Below are 16,998 nucleotides of genomic sequence, written 5' to 3' on the forward strand. Positions count from 1 at the left end.
CGGCTTTCTGCCGATAAAAAGTTGTAATATTAATAATAGGTTCGTTCATTCATAGTGTTCTGACCAAGGACAGGTCTTTCACTGCAAACCCAGCATTCTCCAGTTTTTACGTATTTAATAGACGCAGTGGAAAGTTCAGTACTTTTAGAGGAGTGTAAAAATGTAACTACAGAGTTCCTGAAATATCAGTGTAGTTGTTTGGCATTTAAATCAGATTTCAGACCATTGAATGAGGCGGAATAGTCATATTACGAAAACATTGATATACTTACATTTGATGTCATGACGTGTGTAATATTTATATGTGTATAGTGTCTCTATAAATTACGTATTTTAATGTGATTTAATTCTAGAAGTAGTCTTTTTTATGTTATGTTTTATTTAACGAGTAGTTTCTACTTCTTCAGCTGTTAATCTGTTATCATGCAGATACGGTAAAGTAACAACAATGATCCCTTTATCGGAGAGGTTTGTTTTTATTCCGGGAAAACCTGACTTCATCACCACCTTCTAATAGAATACTACATCAGCTGTTATGAATGTGTCACTCGATCTGCCACCGTAGCATTTAGATTTGAAGGCCACCATTTGATCCACGTTACGTGGCGTTTCACTTTAACTTCAGTACAATCAGTTGTCACTCTGCATTTTGAGTAGTGTACTTTCTTTGCAATATTGCGGGCATTGTTTCCTGAATACTTTTTCTGCTAGGCCAAAACACAAAACTACAGTAACCAACAGCAATAAAGTGGTGGTAAAAATACATCATAATTATAGTTGTCCGATGAACTCCGAACATCACCCTCATAGCAGAATACGATAATTCAGTTTTCAATTTAATTTGAAAATATGAGTAGACGATTTTCTTCACTAATCTTACTGTATGATTGTGTTTCAATTGGCAGCAATTTTAACAATATAGTCAAAACCACAAAATGTCACTCCCACTAAGTCTGGTAGTTCTGTCTCATCTCTTTTTGAAGAATAATCTTGGAAACTTTGCATTTCATTAAACATATCATCTGTTCCTGAACTCTTGCCATAACATTTCTTATGTGATTTCAGTTCGGGACGTAATGGAATAGACACTTGAGTAGACAATTCTCACAATTCAATTGTGAAAGAAAAACCAAAATCACTCAGAATGGCTTCATTTACTTCTGCCTGTATGGCTGGGTATTTCATTTTTCGAAATAACACTTGTTGAGCATTCACCTTCCGTAATACTTAAATTTTCATCTTTTCTTCTCCTTTTTGCGTCTCTTTCATACCTTTTCTAAGCTAGTTGAGATGAGGCAACCTTTTTCTTTAATCTTTTGGAAAAATACTGGGAACAGTATGTTAGTTTTGGGAGTGTCCTGCTCTCTGTCCCAATAAAATGAATACCGCAAATTCTTATTGCGAGTGTTGGTTCCCAAGGTGAGCCATTAGCACTTGAAGTCAAGGATTAAATATCGATATGAATAAATTTAAAAATAAATATATATTATTGTTTCTAATATTATACATTATATATATACATATATATAAAGAACTCGGCAATTATGTACTATGTTTTTTTTTTTTTTACTTTTAAATATAATCGCATATACAGCATTGGAATTGAAATTACAAATTCCCGTCGTTGTTAACTTAATGATTATTTATAAACATAATATAACATATACATTCTATCTTTTACATTAATATATAATAATACTATGATTATTTACAAGCAGTGCAGCCTACTTACTTTCGTCTGCGCTTGGATCCACAATTAACATCGTTCCGCTTCAGTTTTCTGTTTTGGAAATGAATATTCCTATAAGAATTACTGCACCCAACAACACAGTAATTTGTGTTACCTTTCCGCTTTTTAGGATTATCCATATTTCTAATCATTTAACCTGAGACGTTAATGTACATTCATACGCTTCAAGCATAACTCTATCGCTGCTGTCCTGCAGTTAGTAACAACAGTCGCCACCAGAGGAGCTCGCACGGTGCCTATAGGCCCTACAATTAAATTGGAGACAAGTTTATTAAACGGATCTGCCACATCAATTTTCTTGAATTAATGAAACAGCGATGTTCTGAATCTCTGTATCATTAGGTTTCGCCATGACATTGCTTTTCTTCTCTTTTCTTTTTTTTTTCGTAGAAAATAACCGTCTTTGAGGAACTATATTTCCTTTATGTGGTAGATTTGATTTGCATGGTCTTATATGGTCGCATCCTTTTTTAGAATGAACAGCATCTAAGGTAGCTTTCAGTGATGTCATATGTCGTTTATAAACTTAAAGTTCGTTTCCTGTTGTTATTTCCTTAATTACATTTAGCATTTCATCTGCCAGTTTTTCTTTCTGGCTTTCTAAATCGAGAGAGAAATGTGGAATGTCTTTCTTCGTAAACTCTTCTATAATATTGCCTTTCTCACCAGCGTCATTTTCATCGATGTGAATAAACAAATCATCTTCAATATCGTCATTGCTATAATTTCTTCCTTCATTATTTTCTGAAACATTGAGACAAACATCCTGAAGCTGATTCTGACTGATTTTGTAAAAGCAAATACTATGAATATGTTTGCACATATTCCATTTAATACTGGAATCTTATGCATGTGCAGGTGTACTGATGAATGCATGCTTTACATTCTTCGCATACTAATTTGCACTTGCACTGCACATTATTTTCTCGTACAAGATACATCTGCTTTACGTCAGAAGACGACGGTATATTCCAACAATGTTCTTCTTTTATTATGAGGTCAGTGTTGAGACGAAGGCTTGACTTAGTCGGCTTCTAAGGTCTTTAAGCTTACTTGTGACCTTACCTTTCGTGAGAACAATTAATCTGTCATACAGCTTATCTCTCACGAAGGTCATTAAAGCATTAATTGCTTTGTCCAAACGTTTTACATTTTTACCATGTAAATATATATACTTCAATGTCCTGTGCATTCTTCCAATATGCATGTTGGTGTTAAGGCCACTATTTACTCTGTAACAATAAGCCCATGATGTTACATTCTTCAAATAGTTTTCACGAAAATAAGCAGCAAATTCAGCTGTTTCCGGATCATCAATCAATCGTTTCATTACGATTGGAACCTTCATGTTAAACACTTCAACGTCTCATTCTTGCATCAGTGTCATTATTTTGTAGACTTCAATTTGTTTTTCTCTTCCTTTTACATTTGAAACGTTCTTTCTCCATGCCCTATCTACGTGCCACGAACAGATAAGTCTCATTATTGGTTGATCCATTATTAAAGACCAAGCATTGAAGAATGACTCTGCCATGTCGGACATAAATACACTGGGATTTATTTTTCCAACTTCTTCTCTTATGTAATCAAAAAACACAGTAAGAACATACTGGTCACTTCGATTAGATATGAGAATGGCACAAGGAAATCCCTGTCTCATATCGTCTAGTACAAGAAGTGTTATCAATTCGAAACCGTAACTGTTAATTCCATGTGTTCTGTCAATACAGATGCAATAGTTTCCATACTTTTTAAGACTTCTCGCTGTGCATTGTTCATAATAATTAACACAAAGTCATTGGCCTAAAAACCCGATGTTTATCATTTAATGTGTCTTGCGGTTTATAAAATAGCACACAAGAATTATCACTAGAGTTCATTTCATTTACCCAAGCTTCGACACTAGCAGGGGCGATTTCTCAGAGCATGCTATGCTTGCTGCGCAAGCCCAATATTTTCGTTGAATGTGTATTTCTGGAAATGGGATTACGTATATTAAAATTTCTTTTGATTTTTGGAACATTTTACATAGGCGTCATACCATCCGCAGGTTACACACCGCCAGTATCGCAACGCTTGCTCGTTTCTCGGAACTACAGGAAAGACGTAGAAATAGCGAGAATATGATGCGCGCGCAAATGCCTTCCTTCTTAGTCCGTCCTAGGCGCACATGCTTCTGTTATGCATTGTTTGAAGCTCTGGTCCGAGAGCTACACCAACAACTATTTAACGTTACACAGAGCAGTATTGACAGCGGGAATGTGCTGTGATTTGCGAGTGCAATGTAATTGTATGAGCGGAATGCATGTGTTAGCTGCTGCATGTATTATTAATTCTTAAACATTAATTTGAAGTATTGCAATGGGTTCGGAATTGTGTTTATTGAAACCTTATCATTAAATCCATTTTCCCGAAGGACTATTCAAGAGAAGACAGACATTATAGAGAATATGTGCGCTCGTTCATTGCAGCTCAATACAACAATATGCATTGGTTGGCAGGGTCGAAAAAACTAAATAAACTGTTTTGTTGGCCATGTTTGTTATATTATATCGAACTTCTACATCTGATAAGTGAATATGATCCATGACTCATAATTTTTAGTAGGTTATTTTACGACTCTTTATCAACATCTCAGGTTATTTAGCGTCTGAATGAGGTGATGATGATAATGCCGGTGAAATGATTCCGGGGTCCAACACCGAAAGTTACCCAGCATTTGCTCATATTGGGTTGAGGGGAAACCACGGAAAAATCCTCAACCAGGTAACTTGCCCCGACCGGGAATCGAACCCGGGCCACCTGGTTTCGCGGCTAGACGCGCTAACCGTTACTCCACTGGTGTGGGCCTTGACTCATAATGGTTTCATAATTATAAAATAAATTATTTATGTGGGTCTGGTTATTTTTATTAATTATGAATTATTATATCCTTCCATCTTCCCCTATGAATAAAAGAGCAAGCCTAACTTTCGTGACTAGCATTCGCTCCTGGACACTAGTGCCATCATTGCTGTGTCTCACAGACGAGGAACATAGATTGTAGCAGTGTTCAATATTATATAAGTCTTTGTTTGTTAGAAGATGAATACGACCTAATTTATTATTTGACAAAGAATCCCGGACTTTGTCCAGTATGGCGTCAAACGAAATGTTATTGGCTATATCTGAGGCCAAACTTCTCCTTTCTAAATCTGTAAGATTCAAATGAGCTATATCATTTTCATGGCCGACATGTGTGAGTATGTAGTCAATTTTATAGGCTCCATCTTCACACTCAAGTACCTTCATGCCCGCAGGGCAGATGCCATTTATCTTATTGCTTCCCTGAGTTTTCGCGTGCCTAATCCTTTTACTCTCAGAGCAGAAATATCCTGATCGATGACAGGCATAATAATGTCTGATTGTATTGTCAGCTCCACGGTGTGAACCACGTTTTTTTTTACGTACTTTGACAATGTTTGCTTTTCAACATCTTCTTTCCATTCAAAAAAACTTTCTAATGACGAAAACTCCTGATGTTCTGGCTTAATTGAAACAATGTGTTCTAATTCCAAGTGTTCATGTAAACTTTTCTGCACAGCAGTTGTGAAAGCGCACAGAGCACATTTCAATGTGTTTTCATGAATGTATCCAGCCCCGTGAAATTTTCTTTCATGGTATTTTAAAGTGTACTGATTATTAAACTGTTTATCACAACTTTCACACTTGTGTGCATAGGACTTTTGGCTCTTTTTCAGCGGAGCGATATCACCTAATTTAACAGGGTGTTCTTTTGACATGTGTTTCCTAAGGTTTTTGTTATAGTCATAGCTATTCCCACATTCCGAACAGATATATTGCTTAGGCATGTTAAGTATCGTAGTATTGGCATCTAGACACTTACAAACTATTATAAAACAACAAACACATATTTACAACACATGTAATATCTTCTAAATCACTGCAGGAAACAACAAATCACGACAATAATACGACTACCACAAACTGTTCGAAACATACTATATCTAAACACTTGTAGGCTATATAAAATAACAGACGAGTTATATATTTACAACACACGTAATTTTTACTAAAACACTGTAGAAAACAAACTACGATGTTTTCGAGGCGCGAAACAATAAGACGATATTTTAGAGGCGCGAAACAATAAAACTACCACAAACTGTCGGAAACATTCGTTCGGAGACGTTCGTCTTATTCCGGTGATATTCATGTCCTTGGAGCCATAGTAATATCGCAGGGGCTAGACTCTTGTTAGTCCATCCTCGTTTTAACATTATATTGATATAACAGCTTACATAAGCATTTTGTTGATTTTTTAATTTTAAATTTTAATCACATACGATTTTATAATTGTATTTTATAACTAATGTTTGCAACTTCTGTAGTCTTAATAGTGTTATATACTACAGTAGATCACATAAATGCACATTCAAACTCCTATGTATTCTACGACATAATGTGTACAAATAACTTTTAGTTATTTTGTTTCAAAGATAAGCATGGACGGACCTTGTTGAACCCAGTTTTATATAACTGCTTATCGGCTTCAACATGGTTTTTAAATTGTAGGGTTCAGTTATGAATTTCCTGATTTCTTTTTTACGAAACAGAATTACCACAAGTATCGCAGTAGAATATTGTAGGGCCAGTATGATTTGACTGTATGACATTTTGAATTTACCTCACGAGAGAAAAACAATCGACAGACACGACTTCGAAAGGTCCTGAACTTTTAAGTAACAGGAGTGTAAGAAATATCTACCATACACATCGCATTACAAAATTTTCTTGTCAATGTATTTAAGGACACGTTTTTTACTGGCATGTTTGAGTACATGATTACTTAAGCTTATCAGCAAAACATTCTCACAAACATCATATATGAAAGGCTTCTATCCTATGTACATGCGCATATGGCATCTTAAATCACTTAACCGCAGGACACAATTATTACACTTACTACAAACATCACATTTAAAACGTTTTTCGCCTGTGTGGCAATGTTCATGCCTTTTTGGGTTATTCCTCAGCAACAAACACTTATCACAAATATGATATTTGTAAAGCTTATCTCCCGTATGCAGGTGTTAATGATCTTTTGTGCTATGTGAACGTGATACCAGCGAATAGGGATTATAAAGATTGGACACTGAGCGAATTTTCCTGTGTTTTGTTTCTCTGTGCGCCGGCGTTTAGTTCCACTTTCAAGCGCTAGAGGTTAGTGTAATCGAGCATACGCTAAGATAATAATTGAGAATAGAGTTGGGACACAGGATCCAAACATTGCCTACCTTATTGCATAATTAAGTAACGCTTTGCTTCAGATAAATTCAAGTTAACAGCTTTTCCTTATTTCTCAGTGGCATACTAGTTGTAATAATAATTTGTTATATTTTATATATAATAAATTATATTATAAAATGATATAAGGCATTATAAAATTGTGTATCAAATTCATTTAATATATGTATACACTATAATATAGGAATATGGTTTTACTTCTCATAGGAGTTTTGTTTTTCCATTTTCAGCGCTATCAAATCATTACATATTTTAATTGTTGTTGGGGTCAACGTCTCAACTCTCATTATAAAGCAACTCTAGAGACTAGACATTACAATTAATGACGGATTATTTCATTGATCCAATTTATTTTGAGTACATAATGTACCTAGATGTATTAATTGTATGTGTTATATTTCCGGTGTGTCGACTGCTGGCTGGTGTGATGTCAGTGCCAACTCCTGGGAGAAAGCAGAAACTCACGCTCAAACTGGTTTGAAAGTCATTGAAATCAGTCCTGCTACATCAAAGGTACCGACGCGAAGTGTCCATACTGTATAATCCCTATTCGCTGGTGATACCACAATCCAAACTCCTGAAAGAGTACTCTATTGTGTGCAGGCGTTTACATCTTTTTAGGTTAGTCAGATCAGGAAACTCCACAAACTTACTTCAAAGGTTTCTCGCCTGTGTGCCGGTGTTCATGGCCTTTTAGGCTCCTAAACTGCGAGAATCGCTTACCACAAACATCGCATTTGAAAGGTTTCTCGCCTGTGTGTAGACGTACATGCCTTTTTACGTTACTGGACATTGAAAAACGCTTACCACAAACATCGCATTTGAAAGGCTTTTCGTCTGTGTGCCGGCGTTCATGGTTTTTTAAATTACCCGAATGCGAAAAACGTATACCACACACATCACACTTGAAAGGCTTCTCGCCTGTGTGCAGACGTTCATGGACTTTTACGCTATATGACTGGGAGAAATACATACCACAAACACCGCATTTGAAAGGTTTCTTGCCTGCGTGCTGGCGTTCGTGACCTTTTAAGCTTCTAGACTGCGAGAAACACTTACCGCAAACACCGCATTTGAAAGGTTTCTCGCCTGTGTGCCAGCGATCATGAACTTTCAGATTACTCCAATCCGAGAAACACTTACCACAAACATTACATTTGAAAGGTTTCTCGCCTGTGTGCAGCAGTTCATGCCTTTTTTGGCTACTCGACTCCGAGAAACATTTACCACAAATGTCACATTTGAAAGGTTTCTCGCCTGTGTGTACACGTTCATGTCTTTTTAGGCTACTCGACTGCGAGAAATATTTACCACAAACATCACAGTTGAAAGATTTGTGAACTGCGTGCAAACATTCATGGCTCTTTTGGCTACTCGAATTTGAGAAACACTTACCACAAACATTACATTTGAAAGGTTTCTCGCCTGTGTGCAGTCGTTCATGTCTTTTTTGGCTACTCGACTCGGAGAAACATTTACCACAAGTATCACATTTGAAAGGCTTCTCGCCTGTGTGTACACGTTCATGTCTTTTTAGGCTACTCGACTCCGAGAAACATTTACCACAAACATCACAGTTGAAAGATTTGTCAACTGCGTGCAAACATTCATGTCTCTTTTGGCTACTCGAATTTGAGAAACATTTACCACAAACATCGCACTTGAAAAGTTTCTTGCCTCTGTGCCTTTGGATTTTTGTCGAATTCGCTTCGAAGTCTAATTGCTTCTGATCGTGTGTCCGCACAGATATTTCCGAAGAAACTACAATGTTGATATTCTCACACACAGTCACGTTCTCTTCAAGTGCAATAATGTCGAATTCAGATGGTACAGTCCTTTCACTGGTAACTGCAATTCTGACGAAAATATAAACATGAGTTTATAAAACAGTTGCAAGAAATATACATTCAGTTAATGAATATTCAAACCAAAATAAACCTATTTCACCCAGAGATAAATTACCATTAGAGATACATCCTTGTAAATAATGTAACGTTTGATGTATAAAAACTGTTTCAATATTTTGTTTGTTATTGATCTATACAACAAAATTTATGAGGAAATATGACGTCTGTCAAATCTTAGTTGGCTTCTTTCCTTACAAAACCTCTGTGTCGAAAGTCAGATGACTTTGGGCACATTTATTATTTTTAAACACAGAATATTAAAATCAAAGTTAAAGAAAAGATTGCAGGTTATTAAAGCAATTGAAATTCCATTTTAACTTTTTTTACCTAGTTATTTAAAGACGCTGTGTCAAATACTAGGTTATTTGGCGTCGATGGGATTGATTATAATATGAGGTGAGGATTCGACATAAATTACCTTATGACTAGGAAAAACGTCTGAAAAAAACCCAACGAGATAATCAGCCCCAGCCTAGGTCGATGGCATTTAAGTGTGCTTAAATGCGACAGGCTCATGTCAGTAGATTTACTGGCATGTAAAAGAACTCCTGCGGGACAAAATTACGGCACATCCGGCGACGATGATATAACCTCTGCACTTGCGAGCGTCGTTAAATAAACCAATAACATTTAACATTCAGTCCCAACGGACTCGAAGCCGCGCCCGAGCGCAAATACGAATCGGCAGGCACGCGAGCTATGGCGTTGGCTAAATTATCTGTTTCAACCCATATGTATAATCAGCGAGGGAAGTGAGACGGTATGCGACGATATGGAATACCGCCACTGGTTTCTATGGCCAGAAAACATACTGTTAGTGGAAAATGACATACTGTCACTGAAAAAATTTGATCGTAAAAATTTATTTATACATTTCTTCACAGCAAATCTAAACCATAGCCTTCTGGAACTGTATTCAGTGTGTATTTAGACGCACTTATTTGATAAACTCAATCCCTGGAATGCTTGCAACGGTAGCATTTCAAGTATAGAAGGCTATGATCTGTAGCTTCTGGTGGCCATTGTTGCCAATTTAGTAACTGTCATTTTTTGTTGTTCTTTTTATTAATAATTAAGTAAGGCACTTTGAAGCCTTAACATTATTTTAAATGATGTCTCAATGGATATTTATAAAACAATCTAGTAAATAACTGAAGTAACTTGAAATTATTTTATTAAGAAATTTAATGTGTTGCGTAAGCTTCAAAGATTCCCGTTACTGACTGCACGAAACAATTTATTGTATACATCATTCATGTCTATGTTGTAAGGTAGAGGGTATGTTTTTTTTTTTAAATCGAGGTATGCCAGAGGAAAATCTTGGGGTAGCACACCACCTCTGGTTTGTTTCCCACTTCCCTATTTTCTTGATAGACTCAAACGTGAAGTGTGAATATAATGGCTGATTATATTGATGCATTATTCAGACAAAGTCCTTCCGAAACTGCTTTTCGACAGTCAAGAGAACGGAAATTTCAAACAAAATGAACTCTCTACGTGAAGAGTCACACATCACACTTACCTTTCGGTGAAAACTTTGTTCTCCTCTACCGTTATTTCCACCTTTTGCTCTTCATTCACTGTGACCAAGGCACTCTGCTCTTCCTAAGAATAGACAGCAAATAACACAATTTACAATGGGTTCATGCCATGTCAACGTGTCTCATATGTAAAATAATTATTTTCCATAAAGAGCCTATTCATGTATGTTAAAATACTCTACGCTGTCCAGGAGACATGGATATATAGCATTTAAAAATAAAAATGTACATTTTACCATAAACAGCACAATTAAACTTTTAATCGAGTGATAACTTCAATCGTGGTTTTCTTTCCTATGTTAGCTATAGTAGGAGTTCATGGATCTAGCAAAAGAAAGAACATATTTTTTTAGTTAGTTATTTAACCGCACTGTACCAACTACGAGGTTGTTTAGCGTCGATAAGAATGGTGAGAGCGAGATGGATTCGCCATAGATTGCCTGGCATCCACCTTACGGTTGGGGAAAACATCGAAAAAACCCAACCAGGTAATCAGCCCATGCGGGGATCGAACCCGCACCCGAACGCAACTTTAGACTGGCAGGCAAGCGCCTTCACCGACTGAACCACTCTGGTGGCAGAAGGAACATTTATCGATGGAGGAAGCTTCTACCATAATTAAAATGGTGAAACAATCAAGAGTATAAATAAGCGTGGACAGTAAAATCAAACAGTAAAATTTTGTGGCCACACGCACGCACGCACACACACACACACGTATTTTAACTATTTTGTCACACTCGTAACATGTTATGAATATTCTGCATAACCTTCGTCAAACGTAAATCCAAGTTTAAAAAGGTAGGCCTAATTTTGTTCTAAAAACCTTACAGATGCAGAAAGAAAGTCTTAATCTTTCAAAACTTGCCAATTAGCAGAGTTACTGAATGAACTACATGTATGCGGAATATCACTGGAAAAAGTTTGTCACACCTGTAAAAATTAGTCTTCCCTTATCCCTTTTCTTAAATAAAAGATAAGGAGTTCAAATTATGCATCAACAACTAGGTAACTAAAGGTATATACCGTAGTTTTTTCAACTGCTTATAACAGACGTCTCAATAGGGCCTCCTCGGAGCACTTCCTCCTCTCTCTATTTTTTCCATGTAAAAGTGGAACAAGATGCGGGAGCAGTTCGTGTATCTCTGGATTACGTCATTGACCGCGACGTTTGAATAAACATCTGCAACCGCTACGATGTTGTGTCCATCTCCGAGGAAAGGATGTCCTTATTACCGCAAATGTATGAAGAAATATAAGCTTTCATAAGGAAAGCGAAATTGTGGGAGTCGCAAGTTTCAGGGTAATTGTTACCACTTTATGAATCTAAAATTTGTTACCTGATTTGAATCAAGACCAGTGCAAGAAATATAATGAAGTACTGAATGACTTGAGAAAAGAATTTGAGACCAGATTTAAGATTGTTTGTGACTTTCTAAGATGCTTTGGTTATTTTTAATTATTGAAAACATCACGAACTATATTATTTAACTATTATTGTAATTAATATATTAATATTGATGTATCGTAAGAATACGTACTTTAACAACCACAAGTTTAATTGTAATTTTATTATTATTTAATTGAATTTTATTTCATTAAATATAGTGTAAACTTAAAAAAAAGAAGAGATACCAAAAACCATTTACTAGAAATGAAGTATTTTTCTTGTTAGTCAACTGTCCGAAGATAGGTCTGAACCTCACAAGTGATACCAACAAGACACCACTTAAAGACAACTAGGCCAGGAGGTAATGGGGTAGGGGGGCCAGTTCCTTGTGCTTAAATAATTACGTAACATGTATGGTTCTTCATGCTTCAGATATTTTATTTTTACTCATTGATATATCATTAGAAAATAAATTTATTATTATTATTGCAGCCTACTCAACAAATTTTATTCCTTCCGAAAACAACCGTCTATTGTCACAGTAAAACTCAAAACTACAGCTTTGTAGCATTTCTCCCACGACAGTTACAACTTAGCTCACTCATGCTTGTAATATGAATCAACGATCGGCTGTCTTCGGGTATTGCGCTTATCTCTTCTGCTGACTACACTATCTACATTTGCTCTCTGTAACAACTTTCATCAGTTGGCCTTGAGATGCCTGGCCTACAATATAAGAAATTGTCAATCTTATGTCATTTAGTGAATATAACTACATATTTGTCACAGCCGTAACAACTGAATGGCCCATTACCGAAAGAGCACACAGAACTGCATTTATATCCTATTGGGTTCTAATACAATTTTAGCTAACGAAAGACAATTTTTTTGGCAAATTTTTCATCGGTTACTTCTTTTCCTTTAGAATAAAGATTTAATTACCCCAATGTAGGAAGAATTACAAAGGTCGACAAATTTTTACTTTCTGTCTGGGGTTTGCATGAAAATATTATTTTCTGATTAAATCGATTGCCCTGATTACGAAACTGATGTCTGTTTCTCTACATCACGTCAGGTTTTTGCACATTCATCATCATCTGTACCCAACGGAATTGTAAATCAATTACAAGAAAATGAAGGCAGAATGGAACAGTTGAAATGGTAAAAAGGCAACGAGGGACATATGTGATATTACAAGAAACATAACTATGGTGAAATGGACTATATATGGAGGATTATCGCCGCCTACAGACACAACATATACGTGTAATATACACAATAAGAAGTTTGAAACTTACTAGGCTGACGTATTACTTCCATTGAAGTTTGCCTATGAATGAATGCCTGATGCCTTTCTTTTTTGGTGTCGCTTCTCTTTCACGTGAGATACACCAGCAGTAGTCAGACATCATGTTTATGCCCCAACGACTTTAATAACGATGTTCGAAAGTTTTAAGTTCCTGATGGAACCGTTCACCATATTCCTCAGATGAGTCAGCCACATTGTGCTGAAAATTGTCTAGGTGTGACATAAGTTTTAGACTCTCCTTGCATCCTAACTATTTACACTTCTGCAGCATATTGTGAAGAATGGCGCATCAGGAAGTGTGCGCGCGCATCTAGCGAGAACAAGAAGCGGGGAAGGAGGAACTCCAGGTGACAGGGCGGAGAGAAGAGAGGAAGAAAACGCCTAGAAGCGGATTGTTCTCGAACGGCCAGAAGCCGCGCGACATGAAATTCTCTGGAATGTCTGTGATGTATAAATAAGACCATCAACTGTCGAAAGTCAGTCAGTCTTCAAGCGAGCGAGCGAGCTAGGAAGTCAGTCTTCGAGAGCAGCAGCAGCCAGTGAACCGCAGCTGGGAGAACTGAAGACAAGGATTAATGTAATGTCTTTAATTCACATAATGTTGCAATTTATATAAAATTTTCTCGGGAACACACATGTACATAATTCATTACATTCCCTAGAGCACACACAGTCAAAGCACACATATTCTTCTACAAGTTAGACCTCACGCACAGTCAATGTCCTGACTCACTTTTATGCGAGCACACACATGTTACAAGTTAGACCCCATGCAGTCAGTGTGTTGACCCAGTTCCATGTATACACACGTCACAACTTTACACACTGTTACTGCGTTCATTCGCCTTTAGTTTATCATCAGCTGACAAATATAGCATATATTTTTTCTTTAACACTGTTTCCAAGATCTTCTCTGTTTGCAATATTCGTCTTTTAACCTTTCACGATCTACAGCCATTTGCATCCATATTCCTTTTCTTTCTTCTTCGTCTCCGTTAGGTATTACATACTTGTTTCCTAACTTCAGAAGAAAACCTTACTTTCTTTACGATATCCATGTGTATACAAGTACAGAATGTTTTATACAAATTTTGTGCACAGCTTATATACATATTTACAACATGTGACTTATACGAAATATAAAAAAAAATACATGAAAATTATAGTAAGGCCCGTCCATCACTATAACAACGAGCTAACATTCCTCACACAGTACCCGCATTCCCAAGACATCTACGGCCATGCGCCAACGTGTTTATACCATCTGGCAAAATATGTCGCATGTCATCACGACAATCCAGTGTTTTTTTATTAACACAGATAGTATAAACATTATGACGGTCTGACACTATTAACCGATTCTTAATATATGTGGTATCTCCTTCCTTCAGGCAATTTATACAGTCCTTGAAATGAATGTGATTTTGAATAACGTTCTTCTTAATGCCTTTCAGTTTCTTTATAGAAGAGGTTCCAAAATTTAGGGCGTACATTTTTGCTCGTAATCCTACAAATGATTCAATATTCTTGCCAGCAGTCTCATCTTTCATCATTCCTAAAGTTCCTTTATTCACAAGCGACAATAGTGGATGATCTGTAGGATACACACTTGTATTCAGGTATTTTGCAATGTTCTTCAGATCTTCATATAAATGTTGGGTTTCAATTGAATAAATAAACGAGTCGGTGTCCATATGCTATTATTTTATTCCATCGTGATAGAAGGGTTTCATGATCGAATAGTGAAAATTACATATGAGAGTCTTAGCCATATCCAAAATCGCTATCCCCACATACATGCTTTATCAAACATCAATTTCGTCTTCGCGAGATGAACACCGACAAGATTTTCGTCATAAATAGTTCGATCAACAAAATTTATTTTAGAAATTCATTTCTCAAGGGTTTTTGCATTTGAAACAAGACGAAAATCTATTCTTTTTCTAATGTTCTCCATGGTTTTGCCAAAAACTGCATTAGTCATTAACTTAAAGAAATCCTTTTCAAAATTATTAGTGGCCGCTTTTCTTTTTTCATTATTTAGGTCGATGTATTTCTTAAGCCATGGAGACTGGCTAAACTCAATCGCTTCATGAATTTTGAGGAGCTTAAGGCCATGTTCAAGTGCCTGCTTCAACGATTTCACTTTCTTTTCTAAGGTAGTGTTTAAGTTCTTCACTTTACTATCGCGCGGACATTTCATTTCAGCGTAGAACAGAAGATCGGAATGTAATGTATGCAAACTATCTGGATATTCCAAGTCTACTTCCAAAATATAACCTTTCTCACTTGTATCTGACACGGACGTTACGTCCAGTGTCTCAATATCTTCATTCGATAACCACTTGAAATTATCAAATGGACGATACTGAGACACTGCCCATCCATACAGATTATCGGCATCGACGTAGTGTAAATAACTATGCGGTATGATCGCGTTACACTCGCTACACCGATCGTTATTGGAAGCGGCATATCGAGTAACACTTTGACAAATATCACCTCGGACGCCGCTCTCTATAAGCATTATCATGTCCACATCAGTTAGAAGCGAGAGTGGAACTTCTGTGTGTTTTAATATTGGCGTTCTAAGTCTATGGGACAATCATATGAGAAGGCCCTGTGATTGGTGACACCGTCATATGAGAAGGTCCTGGGATTGGTGACGCAGACGGTTCTCGAACGACGTCATGCTGTGACGGTAACACAAGTGAAGGATTTGCCTGTAACATTTATAAAACAAATAATTATTGAAAAATATAAAAAAAAATTAATAAATGTAAATCATTCAGTATTACGGTATATGGTACATACACGTGCACCATGTGCGGCAGACTTGTTGTCCTTCAAGTATCTCACGCTCTTGAAGGACGCTTTCACAGGTCGCAAGGAAAGTTGTCACTATTGTGCACCTCCCGAGTATGACGTCGCAGGTTTGATAATGTTGTAAACACCCTGCGACATACGTTGCACTGGAATTCCGTGTTACTCTCATGTTTGTCACGGCAGAGTTTCTTCAAATCTTTGTTATGTCCATAAGTAGCACCACACAACTCGCAAAGGAATCGCTGACACTCCATCTTGGACGTAGTTGATGATATTATGACCTGCGATTCAAACAGTGTCGTTATAAATATACAGAACTCCTGCTGCGAGACCTCCTGCGTGCACGGTCTGTATCCGATGTTAGGGAAAAGGCATTGAGACCTGTTGGAAGTGCCTCGAGAAGAAAGGCTTCCAGTCGAGTCCGCCATATTGGGAGTGTCGCGAGAAACGCGGGCAAAATTTGTGGCACGCTCTTAAGTTTGACCGTGCCGCTACAAAAGTTACAGAGTATTGTGAGATACGCTAGAGGTAAGGTCGGTCATATTTGGAGCAGGGGCGGCCCGCCCCTATGTGCTACAATGCTACAGCACAGTGATCATTTTTGCTAAAATAATGTATTTGTAATAACATAGTATCTGATCAGTCATTTAACAATTTCCCGTGGTTATATTCACGACGCATTATCGAGTGTTTAGTCTTCGCTCTTCGCTCTTTGGTGCCTCAGGGAGTTCGTTGTGCTACTCTGGACTTTGTATGAAAATGTAGACATTTATGTGCATGTGCGAAGCTGAAATCACTGCTCTGATTGGCTATTTTTACGCGAGAAAGTGCTGTAGTCAGCTTCAGCACAACACAGCTTGGAGATTGCAAAAGTAAAGCGTAACGAAAGAATGCTTGTTTGTGGAAGAACTCGGAACTATTTACAATGTATTTGGTAATTCAAATATCGGACTGCTGCTGCCATCTAC

The 16,998-nt window shown here is 37.0% G+C and overlaps 1 protein-coding gene across 2 annotated transcripts in view; it reads right to left on the reverse strand.

Annotated features, from left to right (window-relative positions):
• Window positions 1-1,911: 1,911 nt before the first annotated feature.
• The window catches only part of LOC138693227 (zinc finger protein ZFP2-like), a 57,566-nt gene continuing 42,479 nt past the window's right edge, over window positions 1,912-16,998 (reverse strand). Inside the window, exons 3-4 of one of the 2 annotated variants that reach the window (XM_069817023.1) lie at window positions 10,487-10,569; window positions 1,912-8,913 (exon numbers count right to left, since the gene is read on the reverse strand). In XM_069817023.1, the coding sequence (XP_069673124.1) occupies window positions 7,707-8,913; window positions 10,487-10,569 (1,290 nt within the window). In that variant the 3' untranslated portion in view covers window positions 1,912-7,706. The remainder of the gene's footprint in view (window positions 8,914-10,486; window positions 10,570-16,998) is intronic. The other variant, XM_069817024.1, reaches the window with a different exon arrangement.

The sequence above is a fragment of the Periplaneta americana genome, chromosome 17, assembly GCF_040183065.1.
Source record: "Periplaneta americana isolate PAMFEO1 chromosome 17, P.americana_PAMFEO1_priV1, whole genome shotgun sequence".
NCBI classification, from domain to species: domain Eukaryota; kingdom Metazoa; phylum Arthropoda; class Insecta; order Blattodea; family Blattidae; genus Periplaneta; species Periplaneta americana.